Below are 16,613 nucleotides of genomic sequence, written 5' to 3'. Positions count from 1 at the left end.
CTTCCCGATTCCCGTAAGCAATATTACATTGTACATACATTATTTCTACGTTATATCGGCTGTGTATTTTTAAGTGTTATTTGGTATGATTTGGAGCTTCATAGCTTAAAGGTTACTGAAGAGCGCTTGCGCCGTGTTTCTGCCGAGAGCGCCTGCGTGAGATGTTCGCTACGGAGAACAGTGCAGGCAATCGTTGTAGAGAAATATTTCTAATTTATATAGGCTGTGTATTTATCATATCATTCCTGCTTTTACTATATGTTACTGTTATTCTAGGTTTTATGTGTTATTTGGCATGATTTGGTAGGTTATTTTTGGGTCTGCGAACTCTCACAAGTTTTTCCCCATATAAATAAATGGTAATTGCTTCTTCACTTCACGACATTCCAGCTTACGAACTGTTTCATAAGAACGCTCTACCTTCGGATGGCGGGGGAAATCTGTAATAGAATCATTAGGAGGGAAAAAATGAAATTTGAAAGTAAGCTAGCAAACGATATCAAAGTGGATTGTAAAAGATTTTTCAAGTATGTAAAAAATAAAAAGAGAAATGAAGTGGATAAAGGCCAGCTAGAAAATGAGGCTGGAAAAATATTAACAGAGGGCAAGGACATGGCAGATGAACTAAATGAGTGCATTGCATCTCTTTTCACTATGGAAAGTGTGCTAGATGTTGAAGGATGTGAGGGAAGAGAAGTGAGCGTAGTTACTATAACAAGGAAGAAGGTGCTCAAAAAACTGAAAGACCCAAGAGTACATAAGTCACCCGGACCAGATAAACTGCACCCTAGGGTTCTGAAAGAGGTGGTGGTAAAGATTGTGGAGACACTAGTAATGATCTATCACAAATCAGTGGACTCTGGCATGGTGCCACAGGACTGGAAAATTGCAAATGCCAGTCTATTCTTTAAGAAAGGAGGAAGTCAGCAGAAAGGAAATTATAGACCAGTTAGCCTGACCTCAGTGGTTGGGAAGATGCAGGAGTCAATTGTTAAGGATGAGGTTATGGAGTACTTGGTAACACAGGACAAGAGAGGACAAAGTCAGCCCACCTGGACAAGCCAGTGAGCACTGTGAGGGTCATGTTTTTTGACTTCTCCAGTGCGTTCAACACCATCCGCTCTGCTCTGCTGGGGGAGAAGCTGACAGTGATGCAGGTGGATGCTTTCCTGGTATCATGGATTCTTAATTACCTGACTGGCAGACCACAGTACGTGCGCTTGCAACACTGTGTGTCCGACAGAGTGATCAGCAGCACTGGGGCTCCACAGGGGACTGTCTTGTCTCCCTTTCTCTTCACCATTTACACCTCGGACTTCAACTACTGCACAGAGTCTTGTCATCTTCAGAAGTTTTCAGATGACTCTGCCATAGTTGGATGCATCAGCAAGGGAGATGAGGCTGAGTACAGGGCTACGGTAGGAAACTGTGTCACATGGTGTGAGCAGAATTATCTGCAGCTTAATGTGAAAAAGACTAAGGAGCTGTTGTGGTAGACCTGAAGAGAGCTAAGGTGCCGGTGACCCCTGTTTCCATCCAGGGGGTCAGTGTGGACATGGTGGAGGATTACAAATACCTGGGGATATGAATTGACAATAAACTGGACAGGTCAAAGAACACTGAAGCTGTCTACAAGAAGGGTCAGAGCCATCTCTATTTCCTGAGAAGACTGAGGTTCTTTAACATCTGCTGGACGATGCTGAGGATGTTCTATGAGTCTGTGGTGGCCACTGCTATCATGTTTGCTGTTGTGTGCTGGGGCAGCAGGCTGAGGGTGGCAGACAGCTACAGAATCAACAAACTTATTCGTAAGGCCAGTGATGTTGTGGGGATGGAACTGGACTCTCTCACGGTGCTGTCTGAAAAGAGGATGCTGTCTAATTTGCATGCCATCTTGGTCAATGTCTCCCATCCACTACATAATGTACTGAGTGGGCACAGGAGTACATTCAGTCAGAGACTCATTCCACCAAGATGCAGCACTGAGCATCATAGGAAGTCATTCCTGCCTGTGGCCATCAAACTTTACAACTCCTCCCTTGGAGGGTCAGACACCCTGAGCCAATAGGCTGGTCCTGGACATTTCATAATTTACTGGCATAATTTACATATTACTATTTAACTATTTATGGTTCTATTACTATTTATTATTTATGGAGCAACTGTAACGAAAACCAATTTCCCCTGGGATTAATGAAGTATGACTATGACTATGACTATGACTACTATTTCCTGAAGGGAAAATATTGCCTGACAAACCTGAGCTTCACAAGGATGATCCTGGGAATGTTTGACATCTCTGGGTCTGTACTTGCTGGAATTTAGAAGGATGAGGGGGGATCTCATTGAAACCTTTTGAATGTTGAAAGGCCTGGACAGAGTAGATGAAGAAAGGATGTTTCCCATTGTGGTGAAGTCTAGAAGAGGGCATAGCCTCAGGATAGAGGGTTGTCCATTTAAAACAGAGATGCAGAGAAATTTCTTTAGCCAGTGGGTGGTAAATTTGTGGAATTGTTACCACAGGCAGCTATAGAAGCCAGGTCATTGTGTGTACTTAAGGCAGAGCTTGATCAGTTCTTGATTGGACATGGCATCAAAGGTTATGGGAGTAGGCTGGAGAGTAGGGCTGAGGAGGGGAAGAAAGAATCAGCCATGATTGAATGGCAGAGCAGACTCAATAGGCCAAATGGCCTAATTCTGCTGCTATGTCTTATGATCTTATAAAATAGGTGTACACCCTGGTTCACATTTTTACTGTTATACTGTAGGTATTTCATTTAGCAGCTGTTCTGCTTTCAGCCTGTTTGGTCTATTGTTCAGAATAAGGGATGATGAGGAACGTGAGCCATCCAATTAGGACTGTGGAACTGGGGGTTGTTTTTTGGTGAGGGACACCAAGGTTGGCCTTGGGGCTTTTGTAGGCGAGAAATGAAGAGAGAAGATGCTGGAGAGAACCAGTTACAGAATACGACCCGGTGGGGAGATCATAATTCAATGGAGCCAAGCACTGAGATTGACTGAGGATCGGTAAACTGAGCTCCAAAATAGAGTCACCTCTTTCTCCCTTATTAGGGGAGAGGGAGAGAGGGGGGGGGAAGAGAGAGAGAGAGAAGAGAGAGAGAGAGGAGAGAGAGAGAGATAGAGAGATAGAGAGATAGAGAGATAGAGAGAGAGAGAGAGAGAGAGAGATAGAGAGATAGAGAGATAGAGAGATAGAGTGAGAGAGAGAGAGAGATAGAGAGAGAGAGAGAGATAGAGAGAGAGAGAGAGAGAGATAGAGAGAGAGAGAGAGAGAGAGAGAGAGAGAGAGAGAGAGAGAGAGAGAGAGAGAGAGAGAGAGAACGCACGCCTGCAGCCTGCAGCATATCGAATTATTGAGTGAACAATATAGTCTTTGGGGCGGGGGGGTCACGTGATGACGTGGGATTGAGACGTGTAAATCTAGCTCTCCCGTAAAAAATTAGCAAAGTACCATTTAAACAAAGTAAATATATATTTTCCGAAAACTACTTATAAACTTCATAAGACTACTCTACGATATGTCTCGTAAACCGCAACAGAAGAAGTCTGTTGTTGTGAAGTCGCCGCGAGACGGGAAGAAAAAAGGGCCTACTGCAGCGATGGAGCCTCGGATTCAGGTTGGATCTCCTTCGGAGGAGATGCATTTTATCTCTGGCGTAGAAGAACAGGGAGCAATGGCGGCGGTAGCGGACTCTCGGAAGAAGATGCCGGAATTGTGCATGCACAAATCGACACAACTTAAACTACAAGAACCGACGGCCACTGCAACTGAAAGTGACTCAGAGTCAGAACTGGATATCGCAGAGAATACAGATGAAGAAGAGCAGGAAGAACTGGAAGAGACTGGAAGTAAAGGAGACGATGTTGACATAAGAGAGGCTTTATTGCAATTAACGGTTGAACTAGGAAATTTAAGAACAGAGCTTAAAGATGTGAAGATGTGCTGTGATAAAGCTATGAAAAGACAGGATAAAATGGATAAGAAACTTCAGAAGATGGAAAAAACAATGTAGCATATTAACGATAGAGTGGAAAAAACAGAAAATGATGTGCTTGTCTGGAACACGGAAAGAAATCGACTCTTGGAGAAAGTGGACGTGTTGGAAAATTTTAGTAGACGTAATAACATTAAAATTGTTGGTCTTAAAGAAGGTATAGAGGGAAATAATCCAAAAGAATTTTTTGAAAGATGGATCCCGAAAACCTTGCAAATGGAAGAGGAAGACCGATCAATTGAAATTGAGCGGGTACATAGAGCTCTAAGACCAAAACCACAAGATGACCAATATCCACGATCAATTTTAATAAAATTCTTAAGATTTCAAGGCAAAGAAAGGATTCTACAGGTGGCTGCCCAAGCTGCCAAGAAGAGAAAAGGGCCACTGATGATAGAAGGGAAGAAATTTTTTTCTACCCTGACATAAGTTATGAACTTTTGAAGAGAAGGAAGAAATTTAATCCAGTGAAAAAAGCCCTATGGGATCACGGTTATCAATTTATATTGCGTTATCCTGCAACCTTGAAGATTTTTTTTGCCTGGTGGAGAAAAAAGATTTTTTGACGATTACCAGAAAGCGGAGGAGTTTGTGCGAGATTCTTTGAATATTCACCAGATACAAGAACAAACCTAGGGGAGCGAGATGGATTGAAGATGAAGACTGGATCAAGGAGTAGGCCTGTTGGATTTTTAGGTGGATGAATATATAAATATATTATTAATTATATGAGGGAGGGGAAGAAAGGTTAAAATTTGAGGAATATTAGTTGGGAATAATGACATTAATTTTTTTTATACATATACAATTTTTTGTTACGGGGGAGCTGGGAGAAACACTGACCAATCGCTACGTTATTCATGTGTGCAAGCGTGGCAATAGCCATGACCCACACAATGGAGGGGGGTAGTGTTGTGTATCTTTTCATTCACAACACTAGTGGGGGGGGTATTTTGTTTTTTCTTTTTTTGTATCTTATCTATCTTTTTTTTCTTTTTGCCTGGATGATTGGGAGGGAAACACATAGCAACATGGTGAAGTTCAAAGAGATTCCCCAGGGAACTATGAGAGTTGAGAAGCTAAGTAATGTTTTAGATTTTAAGACATAAATATGAAACATGTTTGAATATTTGGAGCCCTTATTTATAGCTCCGATGATGATGATCTTGGTTCCTTGAGGCAAAGTAACAAATATATATTAAGTTTATTTTTATCCCATGGAGCATGTGCAAACCTTCCAATATTCAGGCGGGTCTTTTTTTTTCTTTTTTTCTTTTCTCTTTAGGTAGGAGTATATATCGGGGGGGGGGAGGAGGGTAGATATTATTTTCTCATGTACCACTTTGAAAAATCAATAAAAATTATATATTAAAATAATAGTCTTTGGGATAACTGCAAGTCTGTGTCTTTGCTATTGTTTTGCTCCCACTTGAGTACTGATAGTGGGTGTGCTTTATTTTTGCCAGTGAGATTGTTGCTCATTGCAGCTTATGCGCAGGAGGGAGGGGAGCTGGGGGGGCTGACTTTGGGGTTCTAACATTTAACTGTTGTTCATTCTTGGGGCACTCCTCTGTTTTTGTGGATGAAAAAACATTTCAGGAAGAAAAAGCATTTCTGGATGTATATTGTATACATTTCTCTGACATTAAATTGTACTTTTGAACCTTTGAACTGGTGCATATTTGCATGTTTAATTACAATGAGCTCTTTTTGTTTTTTCTTTTCTTTACTAACCCTTTAGTTAAAATTCACAGATATAATTCTTTTAGTCGTACACAGTGTGCTTGTTTCTTGGAACTGAGTTGTAACAGGATTGCAAATTAAACAGCATCCACACAAACTGGGGTTTGGGATGGGAGGGCCATCTCAATCTCACAGGTTTGGTGGGACCAGAATGTGTATCCTCTAGACATGCAGCCAAGGAAACCAGCAGGATTTCATAACACACCAGGGTAGAAGCAATGGAAGAAGAGCCCAACATCATGGCAGACATGTTATTAAGAAGACAGTGCAGGGAAATAAATGTGAGGCCTCTGCTGAGTACAGACTGGTTAGAATCAGAAAGCTGGGGGGGGGGTCAGAGGGAGACACAACAAGTATTGGAGCTGAGGACGGGTGCAAGATCAGCAGAGGGAAGTTGTGGGTGGGGATAACATGGTGGGTGCTTGAAGAGAGAAGGTGAGGAATTCCCCTATGAGATCAGGAGTGGGTGCAGGCCAGTGCAGCATCATTGATAGCATGGGAAGACCAAAGAACGATGGGATCCAATGGCAGTGTTGGGAGCTCTGGCCTGGTGGCAGTCAGGGAATTGGCATGAACCTGAGGCAGGATTACTGGCGATCACCCCTCTTATCTTTCAGTCCATCTTGCCTCAGATGCTCTCTGAACTGCCAAGTTACTCCAGCAGTTTACTTTTCGCTCCAAACTCCAGCATCTGTAGTCCTCTCTGTTTTCACCAGATCATTGCCTGGATTAGAGAGCGTTAATACAAGAAGGTGGGTTAACTTGGATTGTTTTCCCTGGTCTGTTAGAGGCTGATGGGCAAGCTCAAATGAAGTATATAACCGCTATTGAAGTATACTAAATTATGTATTCTGTTCAGTCAGATAATTAGATTGAAGGACCTCTTCTGGTGCTATACTGTTCAATGGTCCACGTATGACAAAACTGCATATTAATTGCAATGAAACAGGGATGTGACAATTGATTTTAGTTGACTCGGTGTAAAGTGTTATCCAATAGATTTAATTTGCATTAATTTTTGTGACTTGTATTCCTTCCTGTTGTGAACCAATATAAGATCACATAAATTGAGACCATGTTCTATTGTAAGAATAGCACTATTTCATAACTATCTGAGAAATCAGAAAATAACAAGTGCATTTGACTGAGTACGCAGTGGAAGGTGCAGATAATGTTGGCGTTAAAGCAAATAGTTTAGACAACAGCAATCATATATTTTGGCATTGGTTATGCAAAAAGGCGCTTTTGCCAAAAATAATCACTCACCTTATTCTTAAGTGTTTCATTTATAGTTAAAGCCAATTTCACGAGTTCCTCCGCCTCCTGAAGACATCTTGATGCAAATAAAAAAACAACTATTATTAATAGTTCCCTCCCTCCCTCCCCTCCCATAAGTCTGCTACAATCAGCATTAGGACAAGAGTAAGCTACAGTGCAAAACTCAAACAAAAAATGCATTTTCTATTTCCTCAAACTCCTTAAAGCTTCCTTCGGTGGATTTTGCACCTTGTCCCTCCTAATCTTTTCAAATTTTAATCCTCAATTCACTCTCCCTCTTGCTCCCTGATTTAATTCTCCTTGTACCTCTCCTTCAAAATAAACTCACCTAAGTTTGCAACCATTTTAGCTTACCTCTACTTGCATTACCTTGATTACATGCAAGGTCATTGCAGAACACATCTTTCTGTTTTTCACCATCTATATTCCCCTAATCTTCAATCACACATTCTTATATAATAATCAATTTACTATTGTTTTAATCACTGAAATTTCTATATTCACAAAAATATTTCTGTATCTATATTACTTTCTTCTTTTCCATTCAGTTAAGTCTCATATTCCTCATTATCTTTTAGTCCATCAAGTCCCATACACCTCCCACAGCGTTCTCATCAGTTCCATTTCCCAATTCAATTCCTCATATTCTCTCTTCCCCACCTCCTGAATCTTTTGTTACCTACACTAGGAGGCATGTAGAGCAGCTAATTAATTTGCCAGCACTTCTTTGTAAGTGGAAGAAATTCACACAGCCACAGACAGAACATGCAAACTGTGCACAGAGTGCATTCAAGGTGTAGATCAAGCCAGGCTCAGTGTAACTATGTAACAGTAGTACTCTCTCTTGTGTCACTGTGCTACCTCGCAGTGCAGACTCTGTCTCTGTGATTGAAGCCCCTGTAATACAGCCCATATTTTTCAAAGGAGCTGATTACAACCAATTTTAAAAAATCATCACACATCTGGCGAGACCACATCAAGCGTAATTGTAGTCTTTCCTACAAACGTTTGCATTAGTAATTATCAAGCCACTAGCAACCTTGTGTCACTTCCATGAAGTGGCGATTTACACAAATACTCAGCTTTAGTGATGCACTCAAGCCTGTTATTACTGAAAAGCCCTTTCATGAATGCAATGCACTCATTTCTGGTCACATTATTAATATTTCTACCTTTATCTTTATAAAGTGATACATAAATAGTTACCCTATGCTTGGCAGATGTTTGTGTTGCTCCTGAAATCTATCCAAGGCCAGCATTGCTGTATGAATCTGCAGGGGTGCCTGTTAAAAAAGAGGTATGATTAAAGTCAAAGTAATGGTTGAGTTTATTGTCACATTCACAAGTACGCACAGGTGCAATGAAAAGCTGAAAATCTGTTCTCTATCATATGTGAAAAAATTTGGGGTGAAATTAGTCCACGTCATACACAATTCAAACTCAGTTCATCATCTAATTTTCTACAGTTTGAATATAATCTCTCAACAGTACAACTGTTGGGGAGGGTTTGGGAAATTAAGACCAAATACTCGAACACTGAAGTGGCAAATACTGTATTGTTAAATTAAACCTAACTAATTTCTTGCTAGAATGGAGATAAGGTGCTTCTTGCAGGACTGCTCTGATTCAGAAGCTAACTGGGAGGAGACAATAATTGTGAACAGTTCTCTTTGTTAGAACTGTGTCAGCACCCAGTTGCACAAGTCTTGGGAAAACATACAATTCCACTAGACATGCTGCTTCCGTTACCTGGAACACAGGTGTATAAAATCATGAGTGGCATTGATAAGTTGAATGCACAGATTTCCCCAGGGTTGGAGAATGATGCACTACAGGGCACAGGTTTTAAGTGAGAAGGGTAACATTTAAAAGGGACCTGAGGTGTAAATTTTTTCCGCACAGCGGGTGAAACATTTAGAGAATGAGCTGCTGGAGGAAGGACAACAATGTCAATTAGAAAACTTTTCAATAACTTTATGCATAGGAAAGATTTAAAGGGCTGTAGCCCAAATGTGGGCAAATAAGGCTAGCTTTTGTAGACACACTGACATTGGGCCAAATGGCCTGCTTCTGTGCTCTATTACTTGACTCTACATCAATAATTCAGAGTAGTACTGAATATGTGGTGCAAACTAAAGAATACATTTGCCTTCTTATGCTGTCAAGGAAAATGTCACGGCAGTGCTCAGGCAGGACAGACTGGAGAACTCACCTGGTGAGGCATTATGGGTGGAACTGAGTAAAAAGAAAGGTATGACCATACTAATAAGGCTACATTACAGACACCCAAAAGTTCGAGGAGCTTAGAGGAACACACTTGATGAGAGATCGCAGACTGTTTAATGAAACATAAGGTTGTTATCGTAGGTGATTTTAACTTGCCATATATTGACTGGGACTCCCATGCTGTAAAAGCTCTAGACATTTGTCAAAAGTGTTCAGGAAAGTTTCCTTAATCAGTACATAGAAGTCCTATCAAGAGAGTGCACAATACTTGATCTCCTATTAGGAAATTAGACAGAGCAGGTGAGTGAAGTGTGTGTAGGAGAACATTTTAATTACAATGCTACCTGGCTGCCTGACCGGCTGAGTTCCTCCAGCATTTTGTGTGTGCTGCTTGATTACAATGCTATTAGTTTCAAATTCTAAATTGGAGAAAAAACTGTTTTGATAGCATTCGAAAGGATCTGGCAACTGTGGATTGGGACAGGCTGTTTTCTGGCAAAGGAGTACTTGCTAAGTGGGATGCCTTCAAAAGTGAAATTTTGAGAGTATAAAGCTTGTATGTGCCTGTCAGAATAGAAGGTAAAAACAAAGGGTTTAGGGAACTTCGGCTTTCAAGAGATATTGAAGCCCTGGTTAACGAATAACAAGGAGGTGAATAGCAGGTATAGGCAGGTAGGAACATATGAGGTGCTTATGGAATACAAGGAATGCAAGAGGGCATTTAAGAGAGAAATCGAATAGCTAAAAGGCATGAGGTTGCCTTAGAAGACAAGGTGAAGGAGAATTATAAGGAATTCTACATATATGTTCAGAGCGAAGGGATTGCAAGAAATAAAACTGGTCCTCTAGATGATCAAAATAATAATCCATGCGTAGAGCCAAAAGAGATGGGGAGATGTCAAATGCATTTTTTATATCTGTATTTACTCAGGAGACAGGCACAGAGACTATAGAAGTAGGGCAAAACGGCATCAACTTCACGGACTCGATTCAGATCACAGGAGGTGTTTGTTGTGTTGAGGAAAATTGGGAGGATAAATAGCCAGAGCCTGACAAGGTATTATATATAACCATATAACAATTACAGCATGGAAACAGGCCATCTCAGCCCTTCTAGTCCGTGCCGAACTCTGACTCTCACCTAGTCCCACCGACCTGCATTCAGCCCATAACCCTCCATACCTTTCCTGTCCATATATCTATCCAATTTAACTTTAAATGACAACATCGAACCTGCCTCAACCATTTCTGCTGGAGGCTCGTTCCACACAGCTACCACTCTCTGAGTAAAGAAGTTCCCCCTCATGTTACTCCTAAACATTTTGTCCTCTAATTCTCAACCCATGTCCTCTTGTTTAACTCTTCCCCACTCTCAATGGAAAATGTTTAACCACGTCAACTCCATCAACCCCCCTCATAATTTTAAACCCCTCTATCAAGTCCCTCCTCAACCTTCTACGCTCCAAAGAATAAAGGCCTAACTTGTTCAACCTTTCTCTGTAACTTAGGAGATGAAACCCAGGGCAACATTTTAGTAAACCTCCTCTGTACTCTCTCAATTTTATTGACATCTTTCCTATAATTCAGTGACCAGAACTGTACACAACACTCCAAATTTGGCCTTACCAATGCCTTATACAATTTCAACATTACATCCCAACTCCTATACTCAATGCTCTGATTTATAAAGCCCAGCATACCAAAAGCTTTCTTCACCACCCTATCCACATGAGATTCCACCTTCCGGGAACTATGCACCATTATTCCTAGATCCCTCTGTTCTACAGCATTCTTCAATGCCCTACCATTTACCATGTATGTCCTATTTTGATTAGTCCTACCAAAATGTAGCACCTCACATTTTTCAGCATTAAACTCCATCTGCCATCTTTCAGCCCACTCTTCTAACTGACCTAACTCTCTCTGCAAGCTTTGAAAACCTACTTCATTATCCACAATGCCACCTTTCTTAGTATCATCTGCATACTTACTAGTCCAATTTACTACCCCATCATCCATATCATTAATATATATGACAAACAACATTGGACCCAGTACAGATCCCTGAGGCGCACTGCTACACACCGTCCTCCAATCTGACACACAGTTATCCACCACTACTCTCTGGCATCTCCCATCTAGCCACTGCTGAATCCATTTTACTACTTCGATATTAATGCCTGACGATTGAACCTTCCTAACTAACCTTCCATGTGGAACCTTGTGAAAGGCCTTACTGAAGTCCATATATCCATCACTTTACCCTCGTCAACTTTCTTAGTAACCTCATCAAAAAATTCATTAAGATTTGTCAAACATGATATTCCACGCACAAATCCATGTTGACTGTTCCTGATCAGACCCTGTCTATCCAGATAATTATATATACCATCTCTAAGAATACTTTCCATCAATTTACCCACCACTGACATCAAACTCACAGGCCGATAACTGCTAGGCGTTTACTCTTAGAAGCCTTTTTAAACAATGGAACCACATGAGCAATACGCCAATTCTTCGGCACCATCCCCGCTTCTAATGACATTTGAAATATTTGTCAGTGCCCCTGCTATTTCCACACTAACTTCCCGCAAGGTCCTAAGAAACATCTTGTCCGGACCCAGAGACTTATCCATTTTTATATTCCTTAAAAGCGCCAGTACTTCCTCTTCTTTAATCGTCATACTTTCCATAACTACCCTTCTTGTTTCCTTTACCTTACACAATTCAATATCCTTCTCCTTAGTGAATACCGAAGAATATAAATTGTTCAAAATCTCTCCTATCTCTTTTGGCTCCGCACATAGCCGTCCACTCTGATTCTCTAAGGGACCAATTTTATCCCTCACTATCCTTCTGCTATTAACATAACTGTAGAAACCCTTTGGATTTATTTTCACCTTACTTGCCAAAGCAGCCTCATATCTTCTTTTAGCTTTTCTAATTTCTTTCTTAAGATTCTTTTTACATTCTTTATATTCCTCGAGCAGACCCTGCAGGAAACAAGTGCAGAAATTCCCAGGACCTTAGCTGAGATATTTAAATTATCCTTAGTGACAGGAGATTGGAAGATAGTGAATGTTGTTCTGCTGTTTAAGAAAGGCTCTGAAAATAAACTAGGAAATTATAAGCCTATGAGCCTGACATTAGTAGAGGGTAAATTATTGGAAGATATTCTAAGGGATTGGATGTGGATAGACATGGACTGATTAAGGATAGTCAGCATGGTTTTCTGCATGTTAGGTTGTGTCTAAGCAATCATATAGAGTTTTTCAAGGAAGTTACCAATAAAGTTGATGAAGACAAGGCAGTAGATGTTGTCTGCACGGACTTTAGCAAGGTATTTGCCAAGGTCCCACATGGGAGGTTGGTCAAAATGAGATAGTAAATTGGATTAGGCAGTGGCTTTGTGGAAGAAGCCAGAGAGTGGTAGTAGATGGTTGCCTCTCTGAATGGAGTCCTGTAACTAGTGGAGTACCACAGAGATCAGTGCTGGGTCCATTGTTGTTCGTCATCTATATCAACGATCTGGATGGCAATGTGATTAACTGGATCAGCAAAGTTGTGGATGACACCAAGATTAGGGTGTACTGGACTGTGAGGAAGATGATCATGGCTTGCAGCGAGATCTGGACCAGCTGGAAAAATGGCTGAAAGATGCCAGACGGGATTTAATGCAGACAAGTGTGAGTGCTGCACATGGCACAGAAAATGGTAGGGCAGTGTGGTAGAACAAAGGGATCTGGGAATACAGGCCCTTAATTCATTGAAAGGATTATAAAGAAAGATTTTGGTACATTGGCCTTCAAAGTATTCAGTATAGGAGGTGGGATATTATGTTGAAGTTGTATATAACATTGGTGAGGTCTAACCTGGAGTGTTGTGTGCAGTTTCGGTCACCTACCTTCAGGAAAGATGTAAATAATGTTGAAGAGCACAGAGAAAATTTACCAGAATGTTGCCAGGTCTGGAAGGCCTGAGTTACTGTATATGGAAAGATTGAACAAGTTAGTCTTTAGAACTTAAAAGATTAAGGAGATTTGATGGAGGTATAGAAGTATGAGTGGCATAGATAGGGTAAATGCAAGCAGGCTTTTTCCACTGATTAAGGGTGAAAGGTGAGAAGTTTAAGGGGAACTCCACACAGATGCCATGAGAGTGCCAGCACAAGTGGTGTATGCAAGTTCGATTTCAATGTTTAAGAGAAGTTTGGGTTGGTACATGGATGGTAGGGGTATGTAGGGCTATGGTCCCAGTGCAGGTTGATGGAAGTAGGTAGTATAAATGGCTCAGCATAGAGACGATTGGCCAAAGGGCCTGTTTTTGTGCTGTACTTTTCTATGACCATGACTCTTAGGCTAAGGCTTGTCATATGAAGATCATTTGATGGCTTGAGGCCTGTATTCACTGGAATTCAGAAGAAAGAGGGGTGACTTCAGTGAAATATATTGATGTTGAAAGCCCTCAATACAGTGGATGTGGAGAGGATGTTTCCGATGCTGGGAGAGTCTAGGACCAGAAACAGCTTCAGAATAGAGGAGCGTCCTTTTAGAATGGAGATGAGAAGGAATTTCTTTGGCCAGACAGAGGTGAATCTGTGGAATTCATTGCCACAGGCGACTGTGGAGGCCATATCTTTATATATATATTTAAAGCAGTGGTTGATAGATTCTTGATTGGTCAGGGAATGAAGGGATATGGGGAGAAGGTAGGAGACTGGGGCTGAGAAGGTAAATGGTCAGCCAAGATAAAATGGTGAAGCAGACCAATGGGCCAAATGGCCTAATTCTGCTCCTATACCTTATGGTCTTAAAGGCTTACATAATATATTTAAGGAAGTCTTGGAGGGATTACCCTGGAGTCCTGGCGAGTATTTATTTTTCAACCAACATTATTAAACCAGATTAATGGGACAATTATCTCACTGCTTTTTGTTGAAGCTTTCTGTGCAGAAATGTTGCGTTTTTATTCCTAAATTATAACAGTGACCACATTTCATAGAACATAGAACTTTACCGCACAGTACAGGCCCATCGGCCCACAATGTTGTGTCCACCTTTTAACCTATTCTAAAATCAATCTAACCCTTCCCTCCTACAACTTTTTCTATCATTCATGTGCTTATCCAAGAGTCTCTTAAATGTCCCTAATGCATCAGCCTCTCTCACCACTCTTAGCAATGCTTTCCACACAGCCGCCGCTCTGTGTAGTTCGGTACTTGTAAAGCATTCTGTTTCACTCAGCAATCATGGAAAGATACAGAATGGAAACAGGTCCCTTGGGCCACTATGTCCATGGTGAATTTATACTAATCTGACATTCTCCTATTGTTCTAATTTCCCACACATTCATCAACCTCTCCCAGATATTACCATTCACTTAGACAAAAAGGGCAATTCACAATGGCCATTTAACCCACCAATCTGTACTTCTTTGCAACATGGGAGAGAATCAGCGCAGTGGGTAAAATCCATGTAGTCACAGGATGAACCTGCAAATTACACAAGGACGGAACCTCAGGTCAGGATTGAATTCAAGGATCTGGTGCTATCTGGTTTCACTATGCTGACCTCTAATGCTCACTATATCATTAGAATTCTTAACCCTAACTAGTTAGGTAGCTTGAAATTCTATTCCAGATAGACAATGCTGTCCCCTTTAATAATCTCAAAAAAACAGCACATCAAGGATGCGTGCTTAGCCCACTGCTCAACTTCTCTACATGCACGACTGTGTAACCAAGTACAGCATGGCCAGCATCTGTATACCATTGTTGTTACTGAAATCTCAGATAGCAATGAGGAGGTGTGCATGAGTGACATAGTTTGGCGGGTGGATAGCTGGGCTGTTCGGCTCATTGGGCCAGAAAGCCCTGTTCCATATTCTACCTCCAAATAATAAAATAAATAAATAACAAAAATAGATCAAATTAATTAATTCAAAGACTTTGTACTTACTCTTTTATAAAAAGTAACAAGCTATATATTCCAGAAAAACTGCTTAGGACCAGGTACTTAGCTCTGAGCATCCCTCATCCCCACCAGTCCCTTTGTTGTCAGAGTCATGAAGTAATAGTGCCAAAGAATTGTACAACTTTGAAATCAGCCCTTCAGCCCAATTCGTCCATACTTGAGCTAGTCCTTTTTTTGCCCATATTTCTCGAAACCTTTTCCATTCATGCACATGACCAAATGCCTTTTAAAAGTTGGAACTCTACCTGCCACCACCATTTTCCCAGAAAGCCACTATCCTCCATGTGGAAAAACTGGCTCCTGAAGTCCCCTTTAACTTTGTCTCCTCTCACCTTAAATTTATGCCCTTTAGAAAAAACTTGGAAAGAAAGACTCTAATCATTCACCGAATCACCCTTCAGTCTTCTATGCTATAGGGAAAATAGCCTCAGCCTATCCAGTCTCCCTTATAACTTAGGTCCTCCAGACCAGGCCAACATTCTTAAGAATCTTTTCTGCACTCATTCTCAATTAACAACAGCCTTCCTACAGCTAGGTAACCAGCACTGCATACAATATTTCAGATCTCATCAATATCTTGCGCAACTGTAAAATGATGCCCCAGCTCTTTATTCAATGCCCAATAGAAGGAGGCGATGTGTGCAAAACACCTTCTTCACTTTGTCAACCAGTGCTGCTATATTCCATAAAAACAAAAAGAAAGATTTTTTAGTTTATTGCAGCAGAGGATAAAGTGCTAGGTATGCCACTACAGGTGGCCCCCGTTTTCCGAACGTTCGATTTATGACACCTCGCTGTTACGAAAGACCTACATTAGTTACCTGTTTTTGCTAACAGGTGTTTTCACTGTTACGAAACACGCGCCCGAACAGCCAAGCCACTTCCCCCGGAACTGCATTCTAGCCACTATTGCTTATACACGTGCTTTATCTCGATTCATTTTGTGCATCCGTTAGCAAGATGAGTTCTAAGGTATTGGAAAAGCCTAAAAGAGCTCGTAAGGGTGTTACACTCAGCATAAAACGAGACATAATTAAGCGTTTCGATTGTGGTAAACGAAGTAAGGACATTGTTTACGCGTTGAACTTGCCTGCGGCACTATTTATACGCAGAGAAAGAATTTTGAAAGCTGCCAATGCTACTGTTGGTTCTGCTTATAGCAAAGTGGTCTCTCTTAGTCCGCATCCAATAATGGATAAAATTATTGATTATTGATTAAAATAATGGATAAAATGATGCTGGAGAAATTGTAATGGGAGATAAGGAGATGGCAGAGGAACTGAACAAGTATTTTGCATCAGTCTTCACTGAGGAAGACATCAGCAGTATACTGGACACTCAAGGGTGGCAGGGAAGAGAAGTGTGCGCAGTCACAATT

The 16,613-nt window shown here is 41.1% G+C and overlaps 1 protein-coding gene across 3 annotated transcripts in view; it reads right to left on the bottom strand.

Annotated features, from left to right (window-relative positions):
* The window catches only part of uba6 (ubiquitin like modifier activating enzyme 6), a 455,635-nt gene that overhangs the window by 234,209 nt on the left and 204,813 nt on the right, over nt 1-16,613 (bottom strand). For all 3 annotated transcript variants that reach the window (XM_063069103.1, XM_063069102.1, XM_063069104.1), the window contains 2 exons: nt 8,244-8,320; nt 7,026-7,092 (listed from right to left, as the gene is read on the bottom strand). In XM_063069103.1, the coding sequence (XP_062925173.1) occupies nt 7,026-7,092; nt 8,244-8,320 (144 nt within the window). The remainder of the gene's footprint in view (nt 1-7,025; nt 7,093-8,243; nt 8,321-16,613) is intronic.

Source organism: Mobula hypostoma, chromosome 16, assembly GCF_963921235.1.
Source record: "Mobula hypostoma chromosome 16, sMobHyp1.1, whole genome shotgun sequence".
NCBI classification, from domain to species: domain Eukaryota; kingdom Metazoa; phylum Chordata; class Chondrichthyes; order Myliobatiformes; family Myliobatidae; genus Mobula; species Mobula hypostoma.
The sequence above is the reverse complement of the archived record's forward strand: the minus strand, read 5'-3'. Positions and strand labels throughout refer to the sequence as shown.